The sequence below is a fragment of the Orcinus orca genome, chromosome 2, assembly GCF_937001465.1.
Source record: "Orcinus orca chromosome 2, mOrcOrc1.1, whole genome shotgun sequence".
NCBI lineage: Eukaryota > Metazoa > Chordata > Mammalia > Artiodactyla > Delphinidae > Orcinus > Orcinus orca.
Genome location: NC_064560.1, coordinates 55,424,927 through 55,437,140, shown reverse-complemented (window position 1 = coordinate 55,437,140; position 12,214 = coordinate 55,424,927). Strand labels below are relative to the sequence as shown.

Genomic DNA, 12,214 nt, shown 5'->3' with positions numbered 1-12,214 from the left:
ATGCTCCGCAACAAGAGAGGCTGTGATAGTGAGAGGCCCGCGCACTGCGATGAAGAGTGGCCCCTGCTTGCCACAACTAGAGAAAGCCCTCGCACAGAAACGAAGACCCAACATAGCAAAAATAAATAAATAAACAAATGTGGGTTTAAAAAAAAAAAAAAAAGAATATAAACCTGAGAAATGAGGTTGGGTGGGGGTGGTGGGGTGTGTGTGTGTGTGTGTGCGCGCGCATGCGCGTGGGTGTGGGTGTGTGCGTGTGCACACTGGTCGAGACAGAATGGTTAAAAACAAGTGCACCAGAAGGTATGAAGGAAAGACAAGACAGGTTTGATGAAGTCATAAGTGTAGGGCAAGAGTCAGACAGAGAAGCAGCCCAGAGGACCCTGTAACCATGTGGAGCAGTCCACAGAATGGACCAGGGAGATCCAGAGACTGGATCATGAGGCTGGGTGAGTCACTTAATAGACAGTGGTGTGGTGCTCCTCACCCGCCGTGCCCCACAACACAAAAAAGGAAAAAGTAACGATGTGTTGATTAACTTGATTGTGGTGATCGTTTCCTAGTGTATACATACCTCAAACCATCACACTGTACACACCTTAAATACATAACAACTTTACATATTAATATACAATGTCAATTACACCTCAATAAAGATGGAAGAAAAAAAAAAGATGCTGGTAGCTTGGATGAGGGTGGTGGTGGTGGAGAAAGGAGGAGTAGGACAGTCAAGTGTGGTGTTTAGGAAGTTAGAAGGTGTTAACCGGGCATAGGAAAGCAGGGGAAAAAAGATGTCACGGAAAACTATACCATGCTGCCCCCGGCTGGCTTGAGAGACCGGGTAGACAGGAATATATGCAATGGGATATTTCATAAGAAACATTCCACGAGGGAGATGTGCTGTATCTGAGGGATGCAGACAAACACCTAAGGGTACATGCCTATGAGTCAGCTGGGGCACCAGGGTACACACACTGGACCTAGGGAAGGAGCTGTGCCATCATGAGCAGCCCACGACACTGAGAGACATGAGATTTCCTAAAGATGTTATATGAAGTAGAAAAGAGATTCTAGAACAGAAATCCACAGAACACTGAAAGGTAGAATGAGGACAAAGAGATTGCCAAGGATACAGAAAAGAAAGAGGGAGGAACCCCTGAAACCCACAGCATTACAGGAGCCAAGAGAAAACATTATTTCAAAAAACACGGAGTGGTTAATTATTAGAGAAATGCAAATCAAAACTACAATGAGGTATCACCTCACACCAGTTAGAACGGGCATCATCAGAAAATCTACAAGCAACAAATGCTGGAGAGGGTGTGGAGAAAAGGGAACCCTCTTGAACTGTTGGTGGGAATGTAAATTGATACAGCCACTATGGAGAACAGTAGGGACGTTCCTTAAAAAACTAAAATAGAATTACAGTATGACCCAGCAATCCCACTACTGGGCATATACCCAGAGAAAACCATAATTCAAAAAGACACATGCACCCCAATGTTCACTGCAGCACTATTTACAATAGCCAGGTCATGGAAGCAACCTAAATGCCCATCAACAGATAAATGGATAAAGATGTGGTACATATATACAATGGAATATTACTTAGCCATAAAAAGAAATGAAACTGAGTCATCTGTAGAGACGTGGATGGACCTAGAGACTGTCATACAGAGTGAAGTAAGTCAGAAAGAGAAAAACAAATATGGTATATTAACATATATATGTGAAACCTAGAAAAATAGTATAGATGAACCGGTTTGCAGGGCAGAAATAGAGACACAGATGTAGAGAACAAACATATGGACACCAAGGGGGGAAACTGGGGGGGGTGGGGGTGGGATGGGATGAACAGGGAGACTGGGATTGACATATATACACTAATATGTATAAAACAGATAACTAATAAGAACCTGCTGTATAAAAAATAAATCAAAAGGCAAGTAAGATAAAGACTAGAAATTTCTACCGGATTTAGTATGACCAGTTCTAGGAGCAGATACCAGAGAGAGAGGGCTGAAGAGTGAGTGGTGAACAAGGAGAAACAGCTCTGAACACAGACAGTCTGACTGAGAAGTTGGTATGGATGAGGGCAGAGGGGAGCAATAACCAGGAGACATGTCAGGTTTCAGTAAAGCGGATCAGAGCCAGCCTTCAAATACTCTTACACCTTTTTATCAAAATGATCAGTCATCAATGCTTTCCTGCATGGGAGAGACACGCCCACGGCAGCAAGAAGCCACAATCAGACTCATTTGTATCAAATGTGATTACCTGAGGGGAGGCAGCTAGGCTTCAGTTTCAAAATTTTTTGACAAACAAGTCCTTTGCTTTTAGAGCAATATCCTGTGGCGGGTCCTGTCCCTCCGACTCTCCATTTAGAAAAGGCAGCCTGCCCTCCCTCCGAATCCAATGATTTCTACCCAGATGTAGGTACTACTGATCCTGACAGCTAAGTAAAACACTGAATTGCAACTTGGTGATGGCGTGACATTTCTTGTATTAGCCTATTCTACTCACAAGAAGTAATCCAAAATCCAACTACTGGACAATTTATGTGAAGTACTATCTGCTACAACAAAATGATTCAAGAAGAGGAAACAGATGACCCCTGAAGCCTGACATCACAGGATTTGATTTAAAGCAACAGGACACAAAAACGAAGATAACAGAAGACAACAAAGCAAAGATATAAAGTGATGGCAAACTTACTTCTCATTAAAATTGGTCTTAAAATTTTCATGTGAAAATGATAAACGAGTTGGTAGAAAATACCTTCGTTTTTCCGGGATTTCACCAGTGTGACTTTGGTGGGTCTGGCAGGTTGACTGGAAGCCACAGATCGCCTATCAGATCGCGGAGACAGACTCCTCTCTCGACTTGCACTTCTATCCCTGGCCCAGCTCTTCTCACTCCTCCTGTTAACCATGCCCCCACGGCCACTTCTCGGGTCGTGTACTTCCTCATCATAACTATCTTCTTCATTCTCAGATACTGGTTCAGGATCAGGACGACTTACTGGTATCTGAACTTTCTTTTTCCTTCGAATGGTCTACAAATAAGAAGGATTACAATATGAGCTGATTTTCATATATGTACTTTCAGTTCTTAAGAGAGGAAGATCACATTTTTCTGGTCTCATACTCATTATGAATAAGAGATATAGTACACAAATATAACAAATTAATAAGGAATACTTTTCTATATTGGTTATCTTTTCTGCTCTCCTGGTAAACAGATCTGGTTAAGAAGCAAATTTGGAATAGAGGGCCTAATAAAGTTCTTAATTCAGAAGATCTTCTATGTGTAATAATTACAAGCTTACAGGAAAACTAATAATTACTGGTGGTTTGAATAAAGGAGGGGGCACTGTACTCTAATACAATCAAATATACTGTAGTTGTTACCAAACCAGAGCAAACTTGCAGGCCCAACTTGATTCCTTAAAAATTTCGGAATCCATGAGTATCAAGGCCCACAACTGTCCTACTGGAACTCTAAGAGAGAAATTTATTGTACTTCCACACTAACACTGAACTTAGTGTTGTGTTGGAGCTAATAACTCCATGATACTCCACCAATACAAACTTTGTTTCTCTCTCTCCAAAATTTGTAATTTATGGTCTATGCATAAATTCCTTCTTCTGGCTTTCTTTACTCAATTGACTCTGATACTGGTTCAATTTTCCCTGTCCACTTATTTCCTTTACTTTCTGTAAGATCAAGATCTATTTGCGTTGCCTTCTGACTGAGTGGCCTCTTAATCCCTGGACTGCACTCTGTCTTCTCACACCAGTATACATTTGATCTCATCAGAGATCTGCAAGATCTTCTTGAGTAACACTCCTTGTCTTCTACTTCTGATACCCTGATCTACTGAAACTTCTCCATGTCCATCTTATGTCTGACTCCTCCATGCCCTCCTATTCTCCTAGTCCATCAATTCCCTCCTGGTTTCAACTGTCTTCCTCCCAAGTTTGATGAGTTGTCATGCTTCGATATTTAAATGATTTTCTCTAGCCCCGGGATACCACAGCCCTGTACCTGCTGAGTCAGGACCCAGCCCACCCCAGTAGGCTGGCACCAGCCCCTGGACCCCCAGGGCCCTGCAGCCAGAGACTCCATGACCAGCCTGCCTACGCTGGGCACTAGCCCTGGGACACATAGGACCCTGACCCTGTCCACCAGTAGGCCGATATTAGCTCTGAAACACCTTGGACCCATCAGCCAGCCACTCTGGGATCCAGCCCCACTCATCAGTAGGCTTACAAAGCTTTGGAACACCCCGAACCCTGCAGCCAGTGATGTCTGAAACCAGCCTGCTCACCAGCAAGCCTACACTAGGACCCCTGGCCGCACAACCAGCCACCCAGCTCTACCCACCAGTGGGCCAGCACTAGAGAGAGAGGGCCCAAATCAATAATATCAGAAATGAAAAAGCAGAAGTTACAACTGACAGCACCGAAATACAAAAGATCACAAGAGATTACTGTGAACAATTATACGCAAATAAAATGGACAACCTAGAAGAAATGGACAAATTCCTAGAAATGTACAACCTCCCAAGACTGAACCAGGAAGAAATAGAAAATATGAACAGACCAATTATCAGTAATGAAACTGAATCAATAATTTAAAAACTCCCAACAAACAGAAGTCCAAGACCATATGGCTTCACAAGTGAATTCTACCAAACATTTACAGAAGAGTTAACATGTATCCTTCTGAAACTCTTCCAAAACATTGCAGAGGAAGGAGTGCTTCTGAACTCATTCTATGAGGCCAGCATCACCCTGAGAGCAAAACCAGACAAAGAGAAGAGAAAAAATTACAGGCCAATATCAATGATAAACATAGATGCAAAATTACTCAACAAAATATTAGCAAACTGAATTCAACAATACATTTAAAGGATCATACACCATGATCAAGTGGGATTTACCCCATGGATATAAGGATGGTTCAATATCCACAAATCAATGTGATATATACCACATTAACAAACTGAGGAAGAAAAATTTTATGATCGTCTCAATAAATGTTGAAAAAGCTTTTAATAAAATTCAACATCTACGTATGATTAAAAAAACTCAACAAAGTGCATATAGAGGGAACATACCTCAACATAAAAAAGGTCATATATAAGCCCACAGCTAACATGGTGGGCTCAATGGTATAAAGCTGAGAGCATTTTCTCTAAGATCAGGAACAAGACAAGGATGCCCACTGTCGCTCTTTTATTGAACTTAGTGTTGGAAGTCCTAGCCCCAGCAATCAGACAAGAAAAAGAAAAGGAATCCAAATTGGAAAGGAAGAAGTACAACTGTTACTGTTTGAGGATGACATGATACTCTATAGAAAATCCTAAAGGCATCAAGAATAAACTGCTAAGAGCTCATCAATAAATTTGGCAAAGTTGCAGGATACAAAATTAATACAAAGAAATCTGTTGTATTTCTATACACTAACAACGAACTATCAGAAAGAGAAATTAAGAAAACAATCCCATTTACAAATCGCATCAAAAAATAAAATCCCTGGGGGCTTCCCTGGTGGCGCAGTGATTGAGAGCCCGCCTGCTGATGCAGGGCACACAGGTTCGCGCTCCAGTCCGGGAAGATCCCACATGCCGCGGAGCGGATGGGCCCATGAGCCATGGCTGCTGAGCCTGCGCGTCCGGAGCCTGTGCTCCGCAACAGGAGAGGCCACAACAGTGAGAGGCCCACGTACCGCAAAAAATAAATAAATAAATTAATTAATTAAAATCCCTGGGAATAAATCTAACTAAGGAGGGAAAACACCTATACTCGGAAATATAATGACACCAATGCAAGAAACTGAAGACAACGGGAACAGATGTAAAGATATACCAAGTTCATGGACTGGAAAACTTAATATTGCTAAAATGACCATACTATCCAAAGCAGTCTAAATATCCAATGCAATCCCTATCAAAATGCCAATGGCATTTTTCACAGAACTAGAACAAGTAATTCTAAAATTTATATGGAAACACAAAAGACCCCAAATAGCAAAAAACGAACAAACAAAAACAATCTTGAGAATGAAGAACAAAGCTGGAGGCATCATGCACCCAGATTTCAAACTATACTATATGGTTACAGTCATCAAAACAGCATGGTACTAGCACAAAACCAGACACATAAATCAATGGAACGGAACAGAAGGCCCAGAAGATGAATCCACACTTACATGGGCAATTAATCTATGACAAAGGAGGCAAGAATGTACAATGGGGAAAAAACAGCCTCTTCAATAAATTGTGCTGGGAAAACAGGACAATTACATACAGAAGAATCATACTGGACTACTCTCTCATATCATGCACAAAAATAAATTCAAAATGGATACAAGATTTAAATATAAGCCCTGAAACCATAAAACTCCTAGAAGAAAACATAGGCAGTACACTATTTGACATCAGTCTTAAAAATATTTTTTGGATATGCCTCCTCAGGCAAGGGAAACAAAAGCACAAACAGGACTACATTCAACTAAAAAAGCTTTTACACAGTGAAGTTAACTATCAACAAAACAAAAAGGCCGCAGACGCAATGGGAGAAGATATTTGTAAACAATATGACCCACAAGGGATTAATATCCAAAATATACAAAGAACTTACACAACTCAACGTCAAAAAATAAACAAACAACTCAATTAAAAACTGGGCAGAGGATCTGAATAGACATTTTTCCAAAGAAGACATACAGATGGCCAACGGGCACATGACAAGATGCTCAATATCACTAATCATCAGTGAAATGCAAATCAAAACCACAATGAGATATCACCTCCCACCTGTCAGAATGGCAATTATGAAAAAGAAAACAAATAACAAGCACTGACAAGGATGTGGAGAAAAGGGGACACTCATGCTCTGTTGGTGGGAATGTCAATTAGTCCAGCCACTACGCAAAACAGTATGGAAACTCCTCAAAAAATTAAAAATAGAACTACCATATGATCCAGCAAATTCCACTCCTATTCACCCAGAGAAAATAAAAACACTAATTAGAAAAGACATTTATGGGAATCCCCTGGTGGTCCAGTGGTTAGGACTCTGCACTTCCACTGCAAGGGGCATGGGTGCAATCCCTGGTCGGGGAACTAAGATCCTGCATGCCACGAGGCCAAAAAAAAAAAGGAGGGGAGGGGAGGGAAGAAAGGAAAAGGAAAAGACATTTGCATGTCTCTGTTCATTGCAGCATTATTTATGATATCCAAGATATGGAAGCAAAGCAAGTGCCCATCAACAGATGAACGGATAAAGAAGATTTGATACACACACACACACACACACACACACACACACACACACACACACACACACACGAATACTACTCAGCCATGAGAAAGAGTAACATCTTGCCATCTGCAACAACACAGATGGACCTGGAGGGTATTACACTAAGTGAAATAAGTCAGACAGAGAAACACAACTACTGTATGATTTCACTTATATGTGGAATCTAAACAACAAATGAACGAACATAACAAAACAGAAATGGAGTTACAGATACAGAGAACAGGCGGCTGCCAGAGGGAAAGGAACAGGTGAGACAGATCAAACAAACTTCCAGTTGCAAAATAAATGAGTCATGGGTATGAAATGTACGGTGTAGGAAACACAGTAACTACCTAGTATCTTTGCATGGTGACATATCGTAACTAGATTTATCCTGGTGACCATTTTGAAATGTAGAGAAATATAGAATCACCATGTTGTGTAACAGGAACTAACAGTGTTGTAGGTCAATTATACTTCAAAAACAAACAAATTTATAGAAAAAGAGGTCAGATTTGTAGCTACAGAGGTGACGGGGGCTGGGGGGATTGGATGAGGGCAATCAAAAAATGCAAATTGGGGCTTCCCTGGTGGCACAGTGGTTGAGAATCCGCCTGCCAAGGCAGGGGACACAGGTTCGATCCCTAGTCCGGGAAGATCCCACAAGCCGCAGAGCAACTAAGCCCGTGTGCCACAACTACTGAGCCTGTGCTCTAGAGCCCGCGAGCCACAACTACTGAAGCCGGCGTGCCTAGAGCCTGTGCTCCGCAACGAGTGATGCCACCGCAATGAGAAGCCTGCGCACCACAATGAAGAGTAGCCCCCGCAACCAGAGAAAGACCACGCACAGCAACAAAGACCCAATGCAGTCAAAAATAAAATTATTATTATTATTTTTTTAAAGTGCAGACTTCCCTTCATAAGATAAATAAGTACTAAGGACATAATGTACAACATGGTAAATATAATTAAAGTTGCTAAGAGAGTAAATCCTAAGAGTTCTCATCACAAGGAAAAAATGTTTTTTTCTATTTCTTTAACTTTGTATCTATATGAGATGATGGATGTCATAATTTCATGAAGTCAAATCATCATGCTGCACACCTTAAACTTACACAGTGCCGTATGTCAACTGTATCTCAGTAAAGCTGGGGGGAAGTTACTTTCTCTTGACCCGTTGGTCCTGTGCCAGGTCAAACCCTGTCCTGTATTATCTTCCCCTTCAGATGGCTGCATCCCCACACCGGCTGGTTAGGTTCTCCTCTATAAATTCATTTTACTTGAAAGAATTCTTTCATTTATTCAGCAATCCTTTCATCTACCTCTTGTTGCCTCAAATTCCATGGAATGTGCTAACACAGGTATCCCGAAACCGTTCTCTGAGATGCCAGTCACTAGGCCTGATTTATAGAGATCAGTGCCACTTCACATCCCCACTCCCACATGCTTTCAGTGTCTCATTTATTTGGTCTTCCTTCCTGGTCTCAGACAATTCGATCCTCTTCCTGCATGAACAACACCCTTTCAGAGGGGCTTATTCTCATCCCTCCCCACCTCCAAGACCTTTCCTCATCAATTACCACCCCCCCGCAAGCCAGGTACCAACAACTATAATCTCTCCCTATTTACCTCCAGTCTGTCCTCTGCCTACTAATCTGCAAACTCATCTTCGATTCCCATCTCGCTACTCATTTCCAAGCTATCATCTTTTCTCTTCCTTTTGTGACTCACTTTCTTCAAAGGGCTGCTCCACACTTAATACCGCAGCTTCTTACCACCAAGAGTGATCAGAGAACGCCTCTCTGAGGACACATCGAAGCTAAAGGTCAACAAGCAGCAAGAGGCCAGCATGTGGAAAGGACAGGCAGCCAAGGCCCTGTTATGAATGAAGAAAAGGCTGCCTGCCTTGCTACTCTTGGTGCCTCATGGCTGAGGCCCTTCTCGGGCAACATTTACTGTAAAGCACCCCTCACTGCCTCCCTGAGTCTTACTCTCACCTCTATTTCCATCTCCAACATGTTGTATTAGAAGCAATTCTTTGTGTTAGCACTTCGATCTTCAATCGCTCCCTAGTAAGGTATAAACAAAATAACCAGTTGAGTCCTCAAAGCTTTCCCCGTCACTCCCCTAAGAGAGTGAGCACCACCTGTCTGAAATCTGCACCTGAAGCACCCTCCATCTCAGATGATTTGCATGATGGCTGTGACTGTGTGTACCCATCAAGCCTACTGAAATTCAAGTTCCCTGAGGAGGTCCTGGCCAGGTCATTTTAACTGTACCTGTAATGAAGTATTTGCACGTAGTAAGTGTTTAACTCATTGAAAAATATCCAATCCTGCTATGATTCCCCATTTATATTATGAGTTAAGTACTATAAACCCACTCAGGCTTGGTAATCATACTTGATTTTAACACTGAAAATTGTGAAACAAAAATTTTGGGGAAGAATGCCTACTTCAAAACAGGTCAGCTGAATTAAACATTCAAATATAAAACAAAACAATGAAATTATGTAAGTACTAGAATAAAATATAAGATATATGTTTTTATAACTCTGGTAAGGTAAAGACTTTTGTAAGCATGACACCAAAGGCAGAGCCAATCAAGTGAAAGTCTGACAGATATGACACGATAAAAATGAAAACCTTCCCATGATGATGAAATAAAATGATATAAAAGCAAACCAAAAAAACACTGTAAACAACTTAAACACACTCACAAAGAAAATGGAAAAACAATATATGCAGTGTATACCACAAAAGGCTAATCATCTTAATACACACAACACTAGTGTGACACTCATCAACATAAGAATAGGAACAGGCAAAGAAACATAACGGGAAGTATACATACCAGGTGAAGATCAAACCCACTTGTAATTTGAAATACTATGTTTAGTCCATCAGTTTGGCAGAGATGTAAGCGTTGATGAAATTGTACTCTCTCAGTAGCTTACTGGTTTTCTAATGGGCAAATTGGCAACCCATGTATCAAAAGTCGTTCATGCCATCTGACTCTAAAAAGCTACTCCTAAGAAGTTATTCTTAAAAAGTAACTGAACAAGTAGATAGAAATACGATGATCTTTATTATTTTTAAAATAATAAAGATTATTTAAAAATAATCTTATTAAAAATAATTTTAATAAGATTATTTTAAAATAATCTTAATTTTTAAAAAAATACTTGTGGAAACTGGACATTGAAATGCCCATCAGTGAATGCGTTGAGGAAGTGTGCACACACACTGAAATGCTATGCAGCCATGTGGGTAAATACTAAAGTGTTCAGAATTTATCTCTAGGAAGGTGTTTTCGCCCATTCGCTTCATAATGCTTTTTTAGTATGTTCAGAATTTTAGTAAAAACTACACATGTTCACTATGTTATAAACAATCTTTTACTATCTTCTCTTCACCTACTGTTAAACAAAATTAAGCACATTTATGGTAGTTATATTATCAAAGGAGTTCTAACATTTTAATTCAACGGAAAAGAAATTTATTGAGCCTAATGCCCAAGGGATCTTAGTTTATGGGAAGATATAAACTAAGAACCATCAAAATATAAGAGCCCAGGGCCGGGGAGGGAAGGAGCTAGCTACTCAGAACTGGGGGGAAAAAAAACATATATAGAGACCTGAGGTTCTGGTTATGGCAGGAGATGAGTTAAGGAAGACATCCTACAATGAAAGGCCACATTTTAAGACACTACGGTTTTATTCTCAATGATGAAAACTTAGCGTATGTTGATGACGTAACCCACTCTCTTCAGACACAGGAATGAACAGCTACCCTCTGCTGACTGAACATGCTACCACCCAACCCTCCTACAGCTTCTCCCTGAAGAGCAAACTACTTGCCCTGACTTCCACCTTTCCAAATGATGTAGCGAAGCACAGTGAGAGGAAAACTCATCCTTCTTACATGTGCTATTTCAAATACATAACAGGTTTTGGACTGTTTCTTACAAAATCATTTCTATGGTTAGAAAAGTCTGAAGTGTAGGAGTACAACTTTCTTGGTTGTATTATTGATGTGGGGCATGTGTACTAAACATTTTGCATGGAAAAACACAACAGTTCAATATTCCAAAGAATGAAGCTGGAGCTATGGGTGAAGCTCACAACCTCAGACACAGGGAGAAAAATCCAATTTACCTATGGTGCTCACCTTGGAATATGCAGTGACTCATCTGAAGAACACTTATTCAATTTATAAAAACCAACAAATATAAAAATTAGCAATTTGCTTCTGTAAATGCTACAATCTCATGTTATAAAAACTGTTTAAAAATTGTACCATCAACTAGCCAGTCTGTACACGAACTGCAATTTAAAACAACACTAGAGTTCCAAATGTAAAAATACAGTTACAACAAAAAGCTGTGAAAACACATGCACAGTAGAAGATGCCTGTCATCTGGAATGCAGTAACTAAACTCTGGGTCTACTGCCACATGAGAAAACTCACTTAACCAGCAAGGACACTGGTGTGGAGATGAGCCATACGGCACAGCAGCCTACACAAGGTGAGAGGGCCTCCAACTGTGGGTATACAGTCTCAGGAAATACCACTTCTGGCTCTCACCATAGCTCCCAGAGGTCAAAACACCATGCAGGCCTCCTCACTCCAGCCCTCTCCTTTCTGTTGGGTCCACTGTGGCTCTGACTGTCTGCTGCAAAGTAGAAACGTTCTCAGTGGACAAGGCAACACAAACCATGTAGCCGCCAGCCTCTTCCTCCTACTCTATACACCTGAGCTAACGCCTCAAGCAGTACCTTAATTAGGCCTTTCAGAGTCTAGATAAGGCAGAAACAGGGGCAGCAAAGTGGTTAACGTGCTCCTCTATGCATTGATAGATATACATATATATATATTTTTTTTTGGCCTCATGGCATGTGGGAT

The 12,214-nt window shown here is 40.9% G+C and overlaps 1 protein-coding gene across 13 annotated transcripts in view; it reads right to left on the bottom strand.

Annotated features, from left to right (window-relative positions):
* Nucleotides 1-12,214, bottom strand: part of TJP1 (tight junction protein 1) — a 343,097-nt gene that overhangs the window by 51,542 nt on the left and 279,341 nt on the right. For all 13 annotated transcript variants that reach the window (XR_007475411.1, XM_049705658.1, XM_049705651.1 and 10 more), the window contains one exon: nucleotides 2,779-3,055. Coding sequence is in view for 12 of the 13 variants with exons in the window: in XM_049705658.1 (XP_049561615.1) it covers nucleotides 2,779-3,055 (277 nt within the window). In the remaining variant the exon portion in view is untranslated. The remainder of the gene's footprint in view (nucleotides 1-2,778; nucleotides 3,056-12,214) is intronic.